The 20,281-nt window shown below is 38.8% G+C and overlaps 1 protein-coding gene across 1 annotated transcript in view; it reads left to right on the forward strand.

Annotated features, from left to right (window-relative positions):
* Positions 1-20,281, forward strand: part of LOC126253689 (troponin C, isoallergen Bla g 6.0101-like) — a 141,415-nt gene that overhangs the window by 113,107 nt on the left and 8,027 nt on the right. Inside the window, exon 5 of the mRNA XM_049955216.1 lies at positions 7,765-7,896. Within this exon, the coding sequence (XP_049811173.1) occupies positions 7,765-7,896 (132 nt within the window). The remainder of the gene's footprint in view (positions 1-7,764; positions 7,897-20,281) is intronic.

Raw genomic sequence — 20,281 nt, forward strand, 5'->3', positions numbered from 1 at the left:
ACATTTTTATGTAACCTTTTCATAATTAATATTCTCGTCATGAGAGTCCAATTAACGCTAAACAAGAAAATAATATTCAGCAGATCGAAAAAACCATACATATTGACAACAGAATTCTTTCACATCAGCTGTCCGGGAAGAAAAACAACTCCGCCTTCCGTACCCGCAAGTACAAAGAATGGCAACAGTGGCACAAGAGCCAACAGCGGCACAAGAGCCGACAGCGTCTCCGCCTCGCCAGTATTGTTGCGCCCGCCTGTGCGCCACGCTTGATCTCACTCGCCCTTGTAACGGCATTTCCAGAACGTCCGTTTCACTGAATTCTTTCGGAAAAACTCACTCCCGGGTATTCTCAAGGAGTCCCTTAATACTATCACAGTGGATAACTCAACACTGTCCATCATCACACGCATGTACTAGCCTGAAACTTAAAACAGCGTCTAAGTACATCGGCAATGACTAGTAAAACACACATTCATGAAATCTGACAGCTAGTTACAAAAGCATATTTACATTCCGTAATCTACAGTGACTCAGCTGAAAACTTAAACTAGCAGCTTGGATTTTTCAGATGATTATTAATCAGTTACTCTTAAATCATTTAGTCAAAATTAATTTCTTATTAATTACAACTTCTTTAATGTCCTCTTGGTCAGGCAAAAGCATGGAAATCTAGCAAATCGTGAAATATTACACTCTATATTTACATACTGTACAAATTACCCATTCTGTGGTATTAATCAATCCTTGGTTGGTACAACTTCAAGTCTACAATGTTCCGTATACCTAATAGTTTTCCAGAGCTTGGATACTCTAAGCAATAAGCATTTGTGTGAGGTATACCAATGACTTTATACGGTCCGACATAAACAAACTTAAATTTCGAGATTTCATTGTCTATCTCGCTCGATTTCTCATGAGCTTTTACAAGTACTAAGTCTCCGATTGCAAACTTAGCAAAACGCGCTTTAGCGTCATGACGACGTATGCGAGCATCGGCTTTTAGCTTCATTACTTCTCGCAAACGATCTTTTTTCTCACCAACACTAATGTCTATCCGTGGAGGGAATTTGATTATCTCTTCCACTAAACTTTTACTTCTATCATCCAACAGGATTTCCTCTGGAGAAAATCCCGTAGATTCATGTCTCAAGGTGTTCATAATTCTCTCAAATACTGCTATATATTTGCCCCATGCCCTATGGTTGTGATGGCAAAGTCGGCCTAGCTCGCGCAGGCCTCGTCTTTGTTCGTGTGTTACGTTTGACACACCGTCTACATTACTTTCCAGTTCACTTTCTACACTATTGTCAATGCCGAGATTCCTCACATTACAGTAGTTCAAATTCATACCTACGCCAATAGCATCCGGCCAGTTAACAATGTGTATAGGCTGGTATTGCCTAAGCACACCGTCTCCTGCCTCGTCAAAACTAACTACTATTGTTTTATCTTGTGACGTACATGTCAAAGTTTTGCTTTCGCAATTAATCACTGCACGGTACTTTAATAGCCAATCTAACCCGATAACTACTTCCGTAGTTAAGTCTGGCACGACGACAAACTCTTGTTCAAATCGTGCCCCACATATCTCGAAGTTGACAAAAATCTGTTTTTTGAGCGGTTTACTGGCCTTCCCAGTAGCACCAATAATTTTCACTCCTGTTACTGGCATAACTACGATGCCGTGTCTGTCTTTCAGTAACTCAAATATTTTCCCAGATACAGCACTCAATTCTGCACCGGTGTCAATCAACACGTTTAGTTGTAAGTCGCGCATATTAACAGACTCTACTATCTGTCTACACTTGTCGTCGACTGTTTCTTTATTTTCCCACAGTAAATCCTCGTCTATATCCAGGTCATTCCAGAAAAAACCATCCGGCTTTGATCCTAATTCCGGTTTATCTGGCGGCCTTTTCAGCCTCTGTTCACATACAGTTTTAATTTCAACACGTTTGTCCTGAGGCTTAGTCTGTAGCTTCGCCTCCAATACCGAAACCTTTTCCTGTAACTCGTCAACTTGTGAGTGTTGCTTTGCTATCAATTCATTAATTGTCACCTTCGTTGATTCCTCTTTGGTCAGATTGATCTCATCTGCCAATCTACCTGGAGGAATGTGCCCAGTAGTATCTGCAATTACTTCCTCTAGATCTGCGCAACCCACACTGCTACCGTCTGACCGTATAATGTCAGCTCTAACCTCATATACGCTGTAATCTACGTGCTTTTCTACCAGTCGTGTCCGGCTATCACTAAAATTTTCGCAATCTTTCTCCTTAATACTCTCGCAATGTTTAAACTGGAGCTTTGCGTCGGATGGGTCGGCTACTTCTACCACTATAACTTTTTCGGTAAAGTCTGCCGGTCAGGGCCAGAACTTTCCATTACTACTTCAACATCCAACTCCTGCGGGACGAAACACGACGAATCTTGCTCGTGCTCCCCATTAACATCAACTATTTCTAGTAAAGTCTGCCGGTTAGAACCAGAACTTTCTATCACTTCACAAATACTATCTTCCTGTGGGACGAGACGCGGCAAATCCTGCCCGCGCTTCCCATAAACACTTCTCCCGTACAGGCCCCTATAATCTCTTAGTTCGTCGTATAAGCGACCGAACTGCCTTAACCAGACCTCATCCCTCTCTGCATCCCCTCGCTCGATGACGAACGTGTTATCCGACATCTGATCTTCTCTCAACAATTGCGAATCATTCTTACACTCAATCTTCATTTCCGCTGTGGGTGTTGCAGTTGCCACTTTATAATCGTTTTCCGGAACACTACTTAAATTGTTCTCACTGACAGTGAATGTATTTTCTACCGCCGTGTGTACTGCTGATCTATTACTTGTGGGCGCACTCCTTTCTCCTAACACTGGCACACTCTCCCGCCGTCGAATATTCCATACGGAATTTTCATAACGACGACACCTGGGTTTTCTCCTGTTATTGGGCCTCCAAAATTTCTCCACGCCCGGTCGGCCCCTCACCGGCGCGGCTAATGGTTTCCCTGTCTCGTCCCAGCAGATCTGCTCCCCGGGTGCTGCTGAGGCGGCTGATCACACCCTCTGGCGTTATTACTATTCTGTGAAGCCCGTATCACGTTAGTATGATACTGGTTTCCGTCATTCCTGTTATTATTTGCATTGTACCGATTGTTATTACGGTCCGAACCATTATTGTTATTGCTGCCATGGTTGCGGTATGCATTACTCCCATGGTTATTGTTGTTGTGGTTGTTGTGGTACCCGTTGTTGTTACCACGGCCTCTACCACTATCGCGATTATTGCGCCAATTGTCCTCGTCCTCAACTCTTTCCAGGAAATCATTGATTGTCCTGTAATTGCTTCCTATGTAGCGTTTTGTATCATCTGGAAGCTTCTTGTAGAGTTCCCAGACTATTTCGGATTCCGTGCGGCGATCACGCAAATATTCCAACTTGCGGATCCAGCCCTCACAAAACTCCTTCATCGAGCCGCGCGAATTCGCATCGAAAGGCCTCGATACGACAAATTCGCGCCAGACACTTCGTTGTGTTTGCTCTGACCAGTATTCAGCCAGAAACAAATTTTTAAACTCGTCAAAAGTCAGGTTCGTAATGTTGAGGTTTAAGCCCCAACGCTTGGCATCACCAGCCAGCACATCAATAACCGCATTAATTTTTCTCTCATTAGTCCATGATCTGGGTAAAACTCTTTCAAAATTTTTAATGAAATCCGTCGCGTGTATACCGCCTTTTTTCAAGGGGTCGAACCGCTCCTCTTTCGTCAACAATTCCGAACTATGTGCACAGATTGGCACATAGCTCTGTTTTTCGTCAAGTTTCTTTTCTAATTCCGACACTCTCGTAATTACTTGGCAAGTGGTTGTCGCAAGCGTTTCTACTTCCCTTTTTTTCTCTTCGCAGGTATTAGCCTGCTTCGTCACTTTGGTATCTACTTCCGATACTAAAGCCTTTAAAGTTTCCACCTTCTTTTGATCCTCTTTTTTCACTAATTGAATTTGTTCCGTCACCTTATTCTCGATGATCGGAGCAACTGCTTCTCCTACACTTTTCTCGATTCTGCTAATTTCGGAATAAAAACGAGTATTTATGCTCGCAATTTCCACCTGAACGCCTGTCATTTCCTGTTTAAGATTACCGATTTCGGTATTAATCACAACAATATCTTCTTTGATTTTATCAACTTTTGTGTTGACAACTCCAACATTGTTGTTAACAACATTAATAGCTTTGTTCTGATTGTCTAGCTTTCGTTCAATTTTTTCAGGCTGAGCTTCTTGCTTGGCAGCCTGAGCTTCTTGCTTGGCAGACAGAGCTTTAATTTCTGCCGATTGACTCTTGATTTCGTTAATCAAAACATTCAATAAATCAGTTAAATTCCCGGAAACTTCCGGTTTTACTTCCGTAGCGGCTTCCTCTTTAATTGTCCCCCCATATTCGTCATCAAGGGATTCACATTTGATTTTCACTTCCGATTCCGAAACATTTTCGAAAGTTTCGAATTCCATTTCTGCTCTTTGTTGCGTTTCGGCGGTCGCGTCTTTCATGCTAGCCGCCTGCCCCTGCACAATGGGTTCCGCGGTGCGCGTTTCCCACTGTTCGACCGAATGTTCCGTATCCAAGTCTACCAAATTTTGGCAATTGTTGCCTTCACTCATTTTAATAATTTTCAATATAAATGCCAAATCTCAAATCTAATTAGGACTCCTCCCACTACTTAATCTCGCTGACATAACTGCCTGTTCGTAACCAGTACTTTGTTACGAGATTTGCACAATGCAAAATTCGTGTCCAGAACAATCTCAAATCCGAAGATTGTCCTGTCACCAGGTCGCCACATGTAACCTCCCCCTCACTTATCGACCTTAATGACAGTGAAAAATTAAAACACGTGTACCTAATGGACATTTGGGAAAAGCAATCGTCACCAAAGTTAATTTGTCGGTAAGGAGGGAGGAAAGGGTTACATCTAAATGAAAGGAAAAATGCTAATGAAACTGGTGGAAATTAATTTTGAAAAGGGGTAAAGTTAATAAAGAAAGTAAATGTGCGGCCGTTACGTTAACAATTAACTAGCGGTAATTAGATATTTGAGATTTGGGGGAAATTACGGTCGCCAGTCTGAAGGACAATTACTATAGTAACTGAAAAAAAAAGGTTATTACACATATAATTAGCACTAGAAGCGTGGCAACTGAAGGTTGACACGTGTAGTGTGAAAACTGAAAGTTTGTCAGAAGTAATAAATTTCGCTACACTCCGACTTAATTTAGCAAAAGAATTAATAAAACCGGAAAATCGAAAGTTAATTTAGTGACTGAAGTTAATAGTGAGCTTTCTTTCTGAAGCACATCGAAATTCAGTAAAATACGGTTAGTCTTGGACTACCTCAACAATCATTTCAAAAGCTACTTGAATCTACGCAATTTAGAAATAAGAGATTTAACTTTGAACTTGAATTAAATGATTCTGAACAATTAACAATGGTAAAATTTAGTACGTACCAAGCTGAGCTGCAGTCACAGGTAAGCTAAAATACGGTAACAAAACTCGCACTCTTAATTTGTGCTTGGGTAATCTAAATATTGTAGCCAGCTATGAATGCCTTAACTGAACTTTGAAATTAAAGCAGTGAAATCGAATGATGCTGGCGTTTGAATTTCAACGACACTCGAGTTCATTTCGGAAAAGGAAGATACCCTGCTTGGTAATGCAATTGGGACAATGAGCAACAAAGGTTCATGCTAAGTAGCTGTAATTTTGTGATGCAACAATTTTAAAAGTTTGAGAAGCTGAGGTCTGCCATACAGTTCTAAAACTTTACGGGCTTCCAGTCTTCCTTGTTGATTGATTGAAGGTTTGGAGCCGTCGATCGAGCAGGTGGCGACAGTCACTCATTGTCGGCCGTCGCTGTTGCAGAAGCTGGATGTTGGCGCGCCTTCTTCTCGACACGGTCACCAGACGAAACGGGCTCTTGATGTGTGCCAGCTTATGCTTCCCGCCCGCGACACCATGTCAGAAACTATCATCGCAAGTCGAGCGCAATTACATGCTGTCAAACCCCGAAAGCGCGGCAACTCGCGGGAGCGTCACACAATCACCTGCTCCACTGCACCACCCCAGCCAGACTCTCCCTCTGCCCGCGCTCCACGCGACAGAGTTAACACTACCAAAGATCCTAAACACTTTGGTTCTCCACACGACCTATAGATGTATTCGTTCGCTAGCATAGTTTTCCCTAGGCGAGACCCAGCGTATAAATACAAATAATATTCACAAAACAAACCAACATAAATGCATAAATATATATATATACAAACAGTAAAACAATTACAATATATAAAGAGACAGAAATGTCATATCTTGAGGTAACAAAACAAGAAAAAAAATAGTACAATAGATGGAAATAGGAGGATATGAATTTCCGGCGTTACAATCCGTAAAGCAAATGGGCATCTGCTAGATCCGCAACTGAGTACTCTTCCATTGCACTGTCCCGAGAACCTAGTCCGTGATGAACACCAAACAGTTGATGCTATGTGTTTGATGCTAGTAGAGCAATGAAGTTAGGCCCACGTCACACAAGCAATGAAATGAGCCACGTGTCAACATTAACTTCGTTCGATTGTAAAAACAATGGCCGTGAAGCTAAGAATTGCAACTCACTGTACATTCAGACCAAACGTAATCAAGAGGGTATTTTGAAAATTTAATGTATGGAAACGTTTCTTGTAATGCTGATACGTTATGTTTCTGTTTCCCATAATTAGTTTTATTAAGAAGAGAACTAGGAAATAAGTTCTAACACTGAAATAAAGCGGTTGCTGATCCACATTTATATAACACATTTATTCTCATATGGCTGAGGAATGTTTTCTCAAAGTTTGGCCAAAAATTTCTGTTACGCACTACATACATTCGCGCCAGTTCTGCAGAGGAATCCCTCACTCACCACCACCCCTCATTTCTTGTCTTATCACTACACTGTGTGCTTCATGAACTGAAACGCAGACGATGTCTTATGTGGAACGGCAGAGATTCAAACTTGCATGTGCACTAATTATACTTTCCAAACAGAAGCACAACTAACTGACATTTTCAAAAGTACATCACAAAATTTCCACTTCTGCACTGTGTGCAGGACCGAGACTCGAACTCGGGACCTTTGCCTTTCGCGGGCAAGTGCTCTACTAACTGAGCTACCGAAGCACGACTCACGGTCCGTCCCCACAGCTTCAGTTCTGCCAGTAACTCGCCTCCTACCTTCCAAACTTTACAGAAGCTCTCCTGTGAACCTTGCAGGACCAGCACTCCTGAAAGAAGGGATATTGCGGAGACATGGCTTAGCCACAGCCTGGGGGATGTTTCCAGAATGAGATTTTCACTCTGCAGCGGAGTGTGCGCTGATATGAATCTTCCTGGCATATTAAAACTGTGTGCCGGACCGAGACTTGCCCGCGAAAGGCAAGGTCCCGAGTTCGACTCTCGGTCCGACACACAGTTTTAATCTGCCAGGAAGTTTTATATTGGCGCACACTCCGTTGCAGAGTGAAAATCTTATTTTATTTCCACTTCTGTATCAAATTCACTGATGAAATACGCGAAATCATTTCTTGCTTCGGAGGCTGAACTTTAGCGATCGCATACCGTTGACCATAGTTAAGTTAAATGCGAGTAACTGTCTTGACGGTCTTTTACAAACAAATTCTTGTCCAGTGAAGCATTCTAAACCGAACTTTTTTCTTTTCTTTGCAGGCAACGGGTACATAACGACGCAGACCCTGCGGGAGATCCTGCGGGAGCTGGACGACAAGATCACCGAGGAGGAGCTCGACATGATGATCGAGGAGATCGACTCGGACGGCTCCGGGACCGTCGACTTCGACGGTACGCACAAACACCTCTCTGGCTCAAAAATAGCGGAGTACAACTCTGCGTAGCAAATAACTGTTACAGGTCTACCACGAATCAATAATCAAGAGTTGTTACCGGTTGGTAATCTAATACCTCTCAATATCGTGGAAAAATGAAAAATCTGGAGTCAGGTCTTCTGGCTATTCTACGGACATTTTTACGATGTATATATCTGATAACACCGAGATGTACGGGGTATTTCAAAAGGATCATCCGATTTCACAAGACACTATCGAAAGGCGTCAGTCCGTCCAATTTTCAAATTTTTCGCGGTTTTATAAATTCGTCTTTCTAATCAGATCGCTAGAGTATATTTTCTCTGCCTGCGTTTTCTCATATTCTACATGCTACGCAGGAATACCACAAGGGGAACAGACAATGAATGTACATGTACATCTACATCCATACTCCACAAGCCACCTGACGGTGTGTGGCGGAGAGTACCTTGAGTACCTCTATATGTTCTCCCTTCTATTCCAGTCTCGTATTGTTCATGGAAAGAAAGATTGTCGGTATGTTGATTTTATTCTCATGGTCTCTTCGCGGGACATACGTAGGAGGGAGCAATATACTGCTTGACTCCTCGGTGAAGTTACGTTCTCGGAACTTCAACAATAGCCCGTACCGAGCTACTGAGCGCCTCTCCTGCAGATTCTTCCACTGGAGTTTATCTATCATCTCCGTAACGCTTTCGCGATTACTAAATGATCCTGTAACGAAGCACACTGCTCTCCGTTGGGTCTTCTCTATCTCTTCTATCAACCCTATCTGGTATGGATCCTACACCGTGTAACCTCCCCACAAAAATATAAAAAAATGGAAATGAACCAAGTATAACCTCACCACGGAAATATTAGTTAAAAGAATTTTAAATATTGTAACCTCTGAACAAAATTGGCTCCCATTTATAATCTCTGTGCAGAAATACATTCACATTTAATGTTCCCACAAAATTCTTTTCTCATTTAATGTTAAGTTCGAAACAGAAAAATTCCTAAACACCAAAATAATAAAAAAAAATTCAGTCACCTGGTAAACTTTACGATGACAGCAGCGCTGCGCCTCGGCCCTGTATTCTGAATAAAAAACCAAAAATTCTTACCTCAATAAAAACTGCGAATATATCTGCTCTTACATAAAAAATTTTCGGCACAGCTCCGTGCAATGCTGGCCTATGCTTTGTGATTCATGAAAGGAAAGATAATTCATTGAATAAAATCTTCAAATTGAAATGAATGCTTTTAAAAAAAAAATACTTTATATTATAAAAATTATTATTGGGGCATTTTTTTAAAGAAATTAAATGACAGTTAACATACATTATTAGATATGCGCAAGGCTGCTTCTTTACCTTCTACAATAATACTCATCCTCCAGAGTCCCGACCAGAGCAGACTGCCGACACGCGTCGACTCACACAGACTACTGCAGACTACTGCCGACTAGCGACAAGCAACAACTAACTGCATACTGCTCTCTGGTCAGAGACTCTCCTATGTCTTGCCTGTTGCAGGCAGCGCATACCTATTACATAACCCTCCACTGGGGGGGGGGGGGGGAGGGGGGGCAAAAATTTGGCAGCGATGGTGAGTCAATTGGACTTACCATGAACAACAAATTTTTCCTAATTAACTAAGTTTACAATCACAGAATATATACATATATATAAGCGCAGAACATGAAATAAAATATAGTGCACATGCATTGAGTACAGAACATATCAAGCAATGACAAAATGTATACACAATGAGTACAAAACATTAACAAATGGCAAAAGTGCACACGCACTGTAGTACAGAACATATCAGGAAATCACAAAATGTATAGGCAATGAGTATAAATCATATTAACAGATGACATAAAGTGCACACGCACTGTAGTTCAGAATATATCAGCAAATCACAAAATGTATACGCAATGAATACAAATCATATTAACAAATGACATAAAGTGCACACGCACTGTAGTTCAGAATATATCAGCAAATCACAAAATGTACACGCAATGGATACAAATCATATTAACAAATGACATAAGTGCACACGCACTGCAGTTCAGAATATACCAGCAAATCACAAATGTATACGCAATGGATACAAATCATATTAACAAATGACATAAAGTGCACACGCACTGTAGTTCAGAATATATCAGCAAATCACAAAATGTGTACGCAATGAATACAAATCAAAAGTGAACACGCACTGTAGTTTTTTTTTACTATTTTACTAGAACTAGGATAGGAAAGGGAAGGATTGCATCATGGTTGTAGCACATTAGGTTGCACGCAGCTGCACTGAAAGTCCATATCTTTCTACAGAAGCACAACACCAAGTGAGACAATCTGAAGTTCTTTTCACTGAAGTATTAATCAGTGTAGCCAAGACACTGAAATGTCGTAGTAATATTCCATCTTATCATTTTGGTAGTACATTAGGTAGACCAAACAGTGGGACCATAATAACACCTCCATCGCTCAAGGTGGTGGACAGCATGTCGTGTCAACACCACGTTCTTGTAAGGTACACCAACGTAGAATTAGTGCAAAAACCAAAAATAGTGCTCCATGAGCATGAGGATAGACAGGACAAACGTATATTGTAGTAATTTCTGGTAATTAGGTCAGAAGGTGAAGGACATTAAGTCTTATGCCAGTCATCGTTGATAATTACTCTAGTTTAACAACTAATTTGAGTAATTCGTGGGACTCATTGCCAGTTACTGAACATTTCTGTACCATGGATGAAGTATTACAGAATAATGTTCGTAAGTAATCTGTTTACAGAGAACATTGGCGCTTATTGACCAGTTACGAACCATCAGAAGTCATCATTCAAAACAGGAGCTAATGAGTGTAGCATCAAGCTACTGGTATTCATATATATAGCATGAAAGTGACATAATATAAATTTAAGTGGCATTCGTTGGTCACCAAGTATTGAATATTACAAAGCATTTTTCATCATTCAAGTTACATATGACATATTTAAAAATAATTATTGGCACTCATTGGCCAGTTACAAAACATCAGAAGTCATCATTCAAAACAGGAGCTAATGAGTGTAGAGCATGCATGCATTATTACAAAATATCATTCACTATTACTCAGAACTCATCATTTAAGTGACATAAGACATAATTAAAATGTAACATACTGTAACTATTACTCAAAGTCTGTGATTAGAAAACATAATTCAGTATTACGCATAACTCTTTTAAATCGGTAGCATTATTTAGGACAGGTAATACACTTTTTTTGTGCTAGCAATTCATTGCGTTGGCATCGATAATTAATTGCTGGGGCATAACAATATTTGCATTTGACTTATTGCTGTAAATGAAGATGTGTAACATCATTCGTCATGAGTCAGCTGTAGCAAGGTTATGAAACAAATAGAGTATATGTGATCACATTCATGAATGACTCAGGTTTAATGACCAACTGCTTATAACACATTAATTTCATGAATAATTTCTCCTGCAAAATACACAAAATTGATTATTAAGCTGAAAGAAGAAACGCATATTATGCTCAAAAGTAATGAACTTCGAATTAACAGGTAATGAAATGTGTATTAAATATATATGTTCTCTAGCTGTCCTTTCCAAAACCTTCAGTCATCATACCATGCGACATAAGACATACTGTCAAAACGAACTGCAACAATTACTTAAATAACTACATAGCATTAATACATAAACTTCAACATTATCCTCATCTGCAAAGAAAAAACTTCATTATCATTACTATCATCACCTGCAAAGAAAAACTTCATTATCCATATCATCATAATTCCATTATTATCATCACCTGTAAAGAAAAACTTCATTATCCATATTAGCATATTCTGCATCACTATTCATCATTATTCATTATCATCTACAAAAAAAGTCACTTCATTTTCATTAAACAACTATTCATAGTATAGAGTTCCTTATTTCTAGCATATTTCATCACTAAAACTAAGATGTGTAGTTCTATCTGACAGCCTGCATCAATCGCCTCGTATTCTGAAATAAAAAAATTAGTTAAGACTGCTATCATACGATGTGTATAGTAAATTCTTGTTAATGCTTGTTAATTCTGATCCATTTACTCTTCATGACGAGGTATTGCATCTTCTTTCGTTCATTCCGAAGGTGAAATTCCCATTTCTGTTTAATTTATTTTTTACACGTTATTTCTTTCTGAAAATGATGAACAATGATTAATGTCTTGCATTATACCCATGAAATAAAAGCTGGTTTGTAGTGATATAATTGAGCATACAGCATAGCATGACAGAAAACGTATGTCAAAAAAAAACATAGACAGTGTTCAGATGCAAAAATGTACACAATTATCACAATGTAGCAGCAAAAAAAAAAAAAAAATGTAAAAATAGTCACGATGTTGAGATATCATAAGGCAAAATGTCAAAGTCAACTGGTGTTTGTTATATCTTAAATATTTCATAGTGCATACAAACAAAACAGGAAAACAATCATATATACATGAAGAATGGAAAAGGTGCACGGTCTGATGTGTAACGACAAGAAAAGCGACCTGCTAACCTTACCTTGCTGGGCACTTGCCAAGAAAAAATACGATAATCATCAGTAAGTGTTCATGTGAATACAATTGCATAAGTGGTCATAAAAAAAATCAGGAAATGGCATTACAGTGTGATAAATCGTAAAGTATGTTCATTCAATAAAAGGTTTGATGTTGGAGACGTGGTGATTCCCTTTCGTTTTTCTGGTTCTCAGAGTTTTGACGTGTACTACATTGGGGTGAGGAATGCTGCGAATTCGATATGGACCTGCATATAGAAGCTCAAATTTACTGCATCTACTTTTTCCTTTATTAGATAAATAATGTGTGCGTACTAATATCTCCTGTCCAATGTGAAAGTCACGGCGTGTACAAACCTGTTTTTGCTGTCTTCTCCGGCGCTCTGCGGCACGTTTGATGTTGTTCAGCGCAATGTCAATTATTTCGTGGTGTCGTAGTCGACGAGATGTAGGAAAGGTTACTAATTCTTTAATTTTGTTAGGTGGTTCAACATTTTTCAGTATAACAGACGGAGATAGCATAGTAGATTCGTTTGATATGGAATTAATTACATCCCGGAATGAGAGTATGTGTGTGTCCCAATCAATATGTTTTTTATGGCAGTATATTCTACACAGTTTACCAAGGGTTCGAAGAAGCATGGTACCTGGATATATAGATCGGAGAAATGTTTCTAGCTCGTAACATACGTCTCCATATAGCAGATCGAAACTGTGATCCATTGTCGGAAATTACTTTCAATACGTGCCCTACATGAAATAGAAAATGTTTTACAAATGCTTTCGAAACAGTTTTAGCAGTAGCTTTGCGTAACGGAGTGAAGGTAACAAATTTTGAAGTGAGTTCAACAGCGACAAAGATGTAGCAAAAACCTCTATTAATTCTGGGAATCGGACCAAAAATGTCTACAGCGGCCATGTGTCTCAATTTAACAGGTACAATGGGATGTAATGGAGGAATATGTGAAGTCGTATCTGACTTAGCTTTCTGGCAGATTTTACATGACGCTAAAACTCGTCGAATACGTTTCTCCATGTTGGTAAAATAACAGTTCTGTCTCAGTATAAGAAAACATTTTCTGGCTCCGTAATGTGCGTAACTTAAATGAGTATACCAGATTAATTTGTTAACAAGTTCGTCAGGAATGCATAATAACCAATTGTTGCTGTCTGGGTGAGAGCGGTGAAACAGAATGTCATTGCTTACAGTGTAATGGTTTCTAATGGTAACATTATTCCTATCTTGCCAAAGGTGTTTAATTTCTTTCCATACGTTGTCTTTACTCTGCTCTTGTGCTATGTCTTGTAATGACGACGAAATGAAATTCTCAAATGCAACTTGTTGAATGTACATGACGCTGAAATTTGCTTTGCAGAAGTTGGTTGCGATGTCTTGCTGATTGTTGCTGAGAGAAGGGGATAGTGCGTCTGCTACAATATTTTGTGTACCGGGAATGTGAACAATTGTAAAATTAAATTCCTGCAAATAAAGTTTCCATCTACTTAATCTGTCGTGTGTGAATTTAGCGGAAAGTAAAAACTGTATCGCTCTATGATCTGTGTAAACGGTCGTATGTCTTCCATAAAGGAAATGCCGAAATCTCGTAAATGCCCAAACAACACATAGTGTTTCAAGTTCTGTAACTGAATAATTGCGTTCAGCAGGTGACAGAATGCGACTCGCAAAGGCAATGTTTTTAATTACTGTAGTGCCATCTTCTTCAATTTCCTGAAAAATGTGTACGCCTAAGGCGGTGTTAGAACTGTCGGTGGCAATGGAAAAATTTCTAGTAAGATCTGGGTGCGATAAAAGTGGTGCATTCAACAAGGCTTCTTTCAGGTTCATAAATTCAGAATGTGCTTGCTTATCCCAGGACCAAATAGTGTTTTTACCTGTCAATTGACATAATCTAGGGGTGTCTAAAGCAGAGTAATGAATAAATTTACGAAAAAAGTTAATTAAACCTAAAAAGCTGCGTAGTTGTTTCTTCGTCGTAGGAACAGTAATGTCACGTAAAGCTTGAAGTTTTTCCGGGTCAGGCGCAATGCCTTCTGCTGAAATTACATGTCCACGAAATGTTATAGAAGTTTTGCCAAAGTGCGATTTACCGAGATTAACTGTGAGTCCTTGTGCACGAAAAGTTCGTAACAGCTGTTCAAGAATTAGATTGTGTTCAGTCCAGTTAGCTTCTGCAATAAGAATGTCGTCTACATACGTCGTGATTCTGTCTTTTAAGTTCTGTCGGAAGTATTGTATTCAAACGGTGAATAAATGCTGCTGGAGAAATAGTTAAACTGAACGGTAATTTACAAGATTGATAACAGTCACCAAAACAGAGAAAAGCCGTGTACTTTCTGCAGTCCGGATGGAGTTGAATTTGCCAAAATCCCGATTTCAAATCTAATGTGGAATAAATAGCAGTACCATGAAATTTCTTTAGAAGTTCTTCTAGTGTCTGTGGGCGATCTGTTTCATTAATAATACTGTCGTTGATGTGACGCGAATCAAGTTCGAGGCGAAGTGAACCATCCTTTTTCTTAACAATAGGGAGCGGGTTTATGTACGGACTAACTGCCGGTTCAATCATTCCTTGGTCAAGCATATCTTGCAATTCTTTCTTAACTTGTTCTCTATGAATATACGGAATGGGATAATGTTTGGCTTTAAATGTGTCGTGCTGTTTAACTTGAAATTCATACATAAAACCGGACATAGTACCAGGAACGTTGTCAAAAACTGGAGCTTGCTGTAAAAGAATTTTGCGTAGTTGCGTGCGTTCGTCGTCTGTATTTGCACTGCTCTGTTTAACTTTATCAGAAATCATCTGTATAACGTCATAGTCGGCTTCGTCTGGAGTATTATAGTTGTGTACGTACGTATCTGTTAACAATGTGGAATTACAGTCTATGTTACGTGATGCGGAAATGACCTCTGTACGATTAATTGTTTGTTCTTCTGCAGATAAAGAGTGCTGAAATTCTAAAGCCAGTTGTACATTTTCATCCTTTAACATTAAATAGGAGTTTTGAAAGTCAATAATTGCGTCGTGTTGTACCAGAAAATTCGTACCTAACATAACGTCTGTCGTCAATAAGGGAACAAGCCAAAAATTTGAGTGAAATGTATGACCTGCAATACAAAATGATAAATGTGTCTGTAATTTAACATCTACTCCTTTACCAGATACTGCTCCTTTTATTTTCGTTTTACCTAATGGTAACGTAGGATAGGTATTCTCTTTGTTACATTCGTTGAAAGTTTCCTCATTTATGACTGACAGGAGATCCAGAATCGATTACTGCTGAAAATTTCGATGATCCAATTTTTACTTCGATGACAGGGTGTGAAATGGTTTTTTGAATAACTGGTCTTTGCTGCAAAAGAATGTCTCGGATGTCGTCAAAAGTAATAACATTTTCGTGAACAAGATTCTGCATGTCAAAAGTATTGCTTACGTTACTGGAAGATGCAACCTGTACTGTATCTAGTCAAATTCTATCTGACGTGCTATTATTTTCGGGAGGATGCTGTGGCATTTCAACTATTTGTACTGTTCTGTTATTTCTTCCTGACGTATTACGTTCGCGATGATACCTACTGTCTGGTTCATTCATGATAATCTGTTGTTGTGGATGATTCTGCTGCTGGTAAGACCGACTGTAATTAAACGTACGCTGAAAATTGTGCTCATTACTTTTACGTCTGTCATGATACTCATTTCTATACGGTGCATTGCGATATGAGCTGAAATAGTGTGTTTTCTGTATGTAGTGGTTTCCTTGTTGCTGTGCATTACTATTTGTTGGGGCCGACGCTATACGCGTACGCGGCGAAACATTAAAGCTTGTTTGACCTTGTACATTACATTGTTGGTTAGATATGCTAACCGGTTGGTTTTGTTCCTGTTGTTGGGAAAAACCTCTATTGTTACCAAAATGTCGTTCCTGTTGCTAATAATTTTGACGATACTGATAATTAAAATTTTGTCTGTTATTAAAGTTATGCTGGTGGTTGTTCCTGAAGCGTCTATTACCTTTACTATTGAAATTGCGTGGCTGATCATAATTGCTGTGTGTTTGTTGACCTTGGTTATTATATGAAAAATTTTTGTTTATAAAAGAATAATCCGATTGCTGCACTTCCAAAAGTTCTAACAGATCTCTGAATGCCGAAATATTTTCTTTCTGCTGACCTGTTAAAAGTGACACTCTTAATGACCGTGGTAATTTAGAAATACATAATTGAATGAGTGCAGATTCACTGTATGGTTCACTTAAGTACTGGTTTTGTTGGACCATGTGTTCAAAAAATTGCGTGACAGTGGAAAAATTTGAGTTCTCATAATTCGGTAAATTAATTAATTGATCCTTGATTCCACGCTGTGTCGTCTTCGACCAATACGCTGACAGAAAAGCATTCTGAAATTCTTCTACCGAATAGCATTGTCTCGCGATCGGTCTCATACGAGTTGCCGGTTCGCCTTCCAAAAAACTGCAAATAAATTCAAGTTTATGCGTTACAGGCCAAGTCGGTGGAAAAGCAAAGTTAAATTGTTGTATTCAATCCAAGTGGTGAATCTGTGTTCTGTCATTTTAAATACTTTAAATTTTCTCACGGATAGATAATGCTTGTAATCAAAATTATCGTCTCTGTATGTCTGAACAGGTTCCGGATTGTATGAGAATCTATATGTCTGTGATTGTTCGGAATCTAAGTCACGTACTTTCTGTAAATTACCTAAATTATACTGGCTGTGTGAGTGTGACAAATGTTCGGAATGTGCCGTATGCTGTGACGTGTTATTGACTGAAACATTTTTCACCTCTGTCACTTCTTGCTGTAAAGTTGACAATTTTCTACGTAATGTATTATTGGACGAATCTATCTCACTGATCGTCTCCTGTAAATTTTGGAATTCAGGTGTTTGATTAAACGAAATCGGTGAAGTATCGTCTGATTTGCTGTCATTATTACTTTCGATAACGTCAATACGACTGGCCAATTCATCATATTTTTCAGTCAGTATTTGTACCTGATCATTGTTTTTAGTGTCACAAGTATTAATTTGTTTTTGTATTTTACGTGTGGTTTCGTTCAATTTTTTAACGTCTGCTTTGATGGCATCGGGATCCTGTATTAGTTCTAATTGTTCAAGTCTGTCTGAAAGTCTACTGTGTGTGTATCTGTTTTTGATTTAAGATCGGAAATTTCATCACGCAATTCGGTGTTCAACTGTTTGATAGTATTAATTTCGTCTGATACTGTAGCAATATTGTTGTCTACGTATGTTTTTGCTTTCGTAAACAATTTACGTTTATCTTCCTGTCTCTGTGCGGTAATTGTTTCCATAACTTGTCGCTTTACTTTATTTTGTTCATGTATGAATTTACGGTAACGCGTTTCACTGTTTTGTACGTGGTGATTAAAACGTTCGTCAATTTGACTGTTCTGTTGGTCGAATTTCGCGTCTACTTTTGCATCCAGTGTGCGTGAAAGTTATGCTGACATTAATTTAAACTCGTCGCGTAACTGTGTTGCATTTTCAGAGCATTGTTTACCAACTGCACTAATTTCATCTCTAAGTAATTTAGTTGTATCTGCATGTCTATTATTTAATTCTTGTGCCACAGATCTAATTTCTTCACTACTGTTTCTAGCACAAGCCTTAATTTCCTCACGTAATTGTTCCTTAGTATCATGACACTGTGCGGCAACGGCTGTAATCTGTTCACTAAGCTGTCTGGAATTGTTGTCTAATTTTTCATTAAGGTTGTCATGTTTTTCAGTAAGTTGTTTGAGATTTTCACTAAGTTGTTTGTGATTGTCCTCTTGTCTATCATTCGACTGTTCAAAACTTTCACTAAGTTGTTTAAAATTGTTGTCTTGTTCTTTCTTCGACTGTTTGGAATTGTTGTCTTGTTTTTCATTATGTTCATTAATTTGTAGCAACAATGCCATAATTTGCTCCAAGCTAAAACTACCAATTCTATTCTCTGTGCTGTGTGTTGGTGTATCTGCATTTGTCATGTTTTCTGTAACTATTTGGTCATTCTGTAATTCTTGAAAAGGTTTGCCAATCGGATGTGCACTCTTGGACACTAAATCGGAATCAAATAAATCTGCCGTACTTTGAGTACACTGTTCATTTTCGTTAGAAAAATTTATCTGTTCACAATTCAAATTTTGCAAATCGGGTGTGTTAAACTGGGTAACGTTCATTGCAACAGAACGTTCCGCGTCTTCAATTGTCGTTAAATTAACAGAGGACACAATTGAATTTGTTTGCTCATCATTACCATTAAAATCATTGCTAGTGGTCGGTAGGCACTGATTGTCTGTAAATGGAGGACTATCATTAAGATACTGAGTGTCGCAAGTATAATCGGTCAAATTATTAGAGTCGGCTATTTCACTCATTGCACATCGCGATGTACTGTTAACAGTTTTTCGCGGCATTTTAACACAAATCAAAATTAAGCACAAAATGAAACAAGGACAATGCAAAAATGCAACAAACACAATTACAGCAAAAAGCAACAAATTCCCGATGATCTGTGAAAGCAAGAGTGACAAATTAGTAAATGCGTTGCGCCAGATGCAAACTACGTTTCAGTAAATAAGAGCAGATATATGACTACTTCTCAGAAGATTCACAAAGGAATACGATCCTGGCCGGATGTCGCTAAGTGTAACCTCCCCACAAAAATATAAAAAAATGGAAATGAACCAAGTATAACCTCACCACGGAAATATTAATTAAATGAATTTTAAATATTGTAACCTCTGAACAAAATTGGCTCCCATTTATAATCTCTGTGCAGAAATACATTCACATTTAATGTTCCCACAAAATTCTTTTCTCATTTAATGTTAAGTTCGAAACAGAAAAATTCCTAAACACCAAAATAATAAAAAAAATTCAGTAACCTGGTAAATTTTATGACGACAGCAGCCTCGGCCCTGTATTCTGAATAAAAAAGCAAAAATTCTTACCTCAATAAAAACTGCGAATATATCTGCTCTTGCATAAAAAATTTTCGGCACAGCTCCGTGCAATGCTGGCCTATGCTTTGTGATTCATGAGAGGAAAGATAATCCATTGAATAAAATCTTTAAATTGAAATGAATGCTTTTTTTTAATAAAAATTACTTTATATTATAAAAATTATTATTGGGGCATTTTTTTAAAGAAATTAAATGACAGTTAACATACATTATTAAATATGCGCAAGGCTGCTTCTTTACCTTCTACAATAATACTCATCCTCCAGAGTCCCGACCAGAGCAGACCGCCGACACGCGCCGACTACCGCCGACTCACACAGACTACTGCAGACTACTGCCGACTAGCGACAAGCAACAACTAACTGCATACTACTCTCTGGTCAGACTCTCCTATGTCTTGCCTGTTACAGGCAGCGCATACCTCTTACAACCGGTGAGCAGTATTCAAGCAGTGGGTGAACAAGTGTACTGTAACCTACTTCCTTTGTTTTCGGATTGCATTTCCTTAGGATTCTTCCAATGAATCTCAGTCTGGCATCCGCTTTACCGACGATCAACTTTATATGATCATTCTATTTTTTTCTATTTTAAATCATTCCTAATGCCTACTCCCAGATAATTTATGGAATTAACTGCTTCCAGTTGCTGACCTGCTATATTGTAGCTAAATGATAAAGGATCTTTCTTTCTATGTATTCGCAGCACATTACACTTGTCTACATTGAGATTCAATTGCCATTCCCTGCACCATGCGTCAATTCGTTGCAGATCCTCCTATATTTCAGTACAATTTTCCAT

The sequence above is a fragment of the Schistocerca nitens genome, chromosome 4 (genome assembly GCF_023898315.1).
Source record: "Schistocerca nitens isolate TAMUIC-IGC-003100 chromosome 4, iqSchNite1.1, whole genome shotgun sequence".
Classification (NCBI taxonomy): domain Eukaryota; kingdom Metazoa; phylum Arthropoda; class Insecta; order Orthoptera; family Acrididae; genus Schistocerca; species Schistocerca nitens.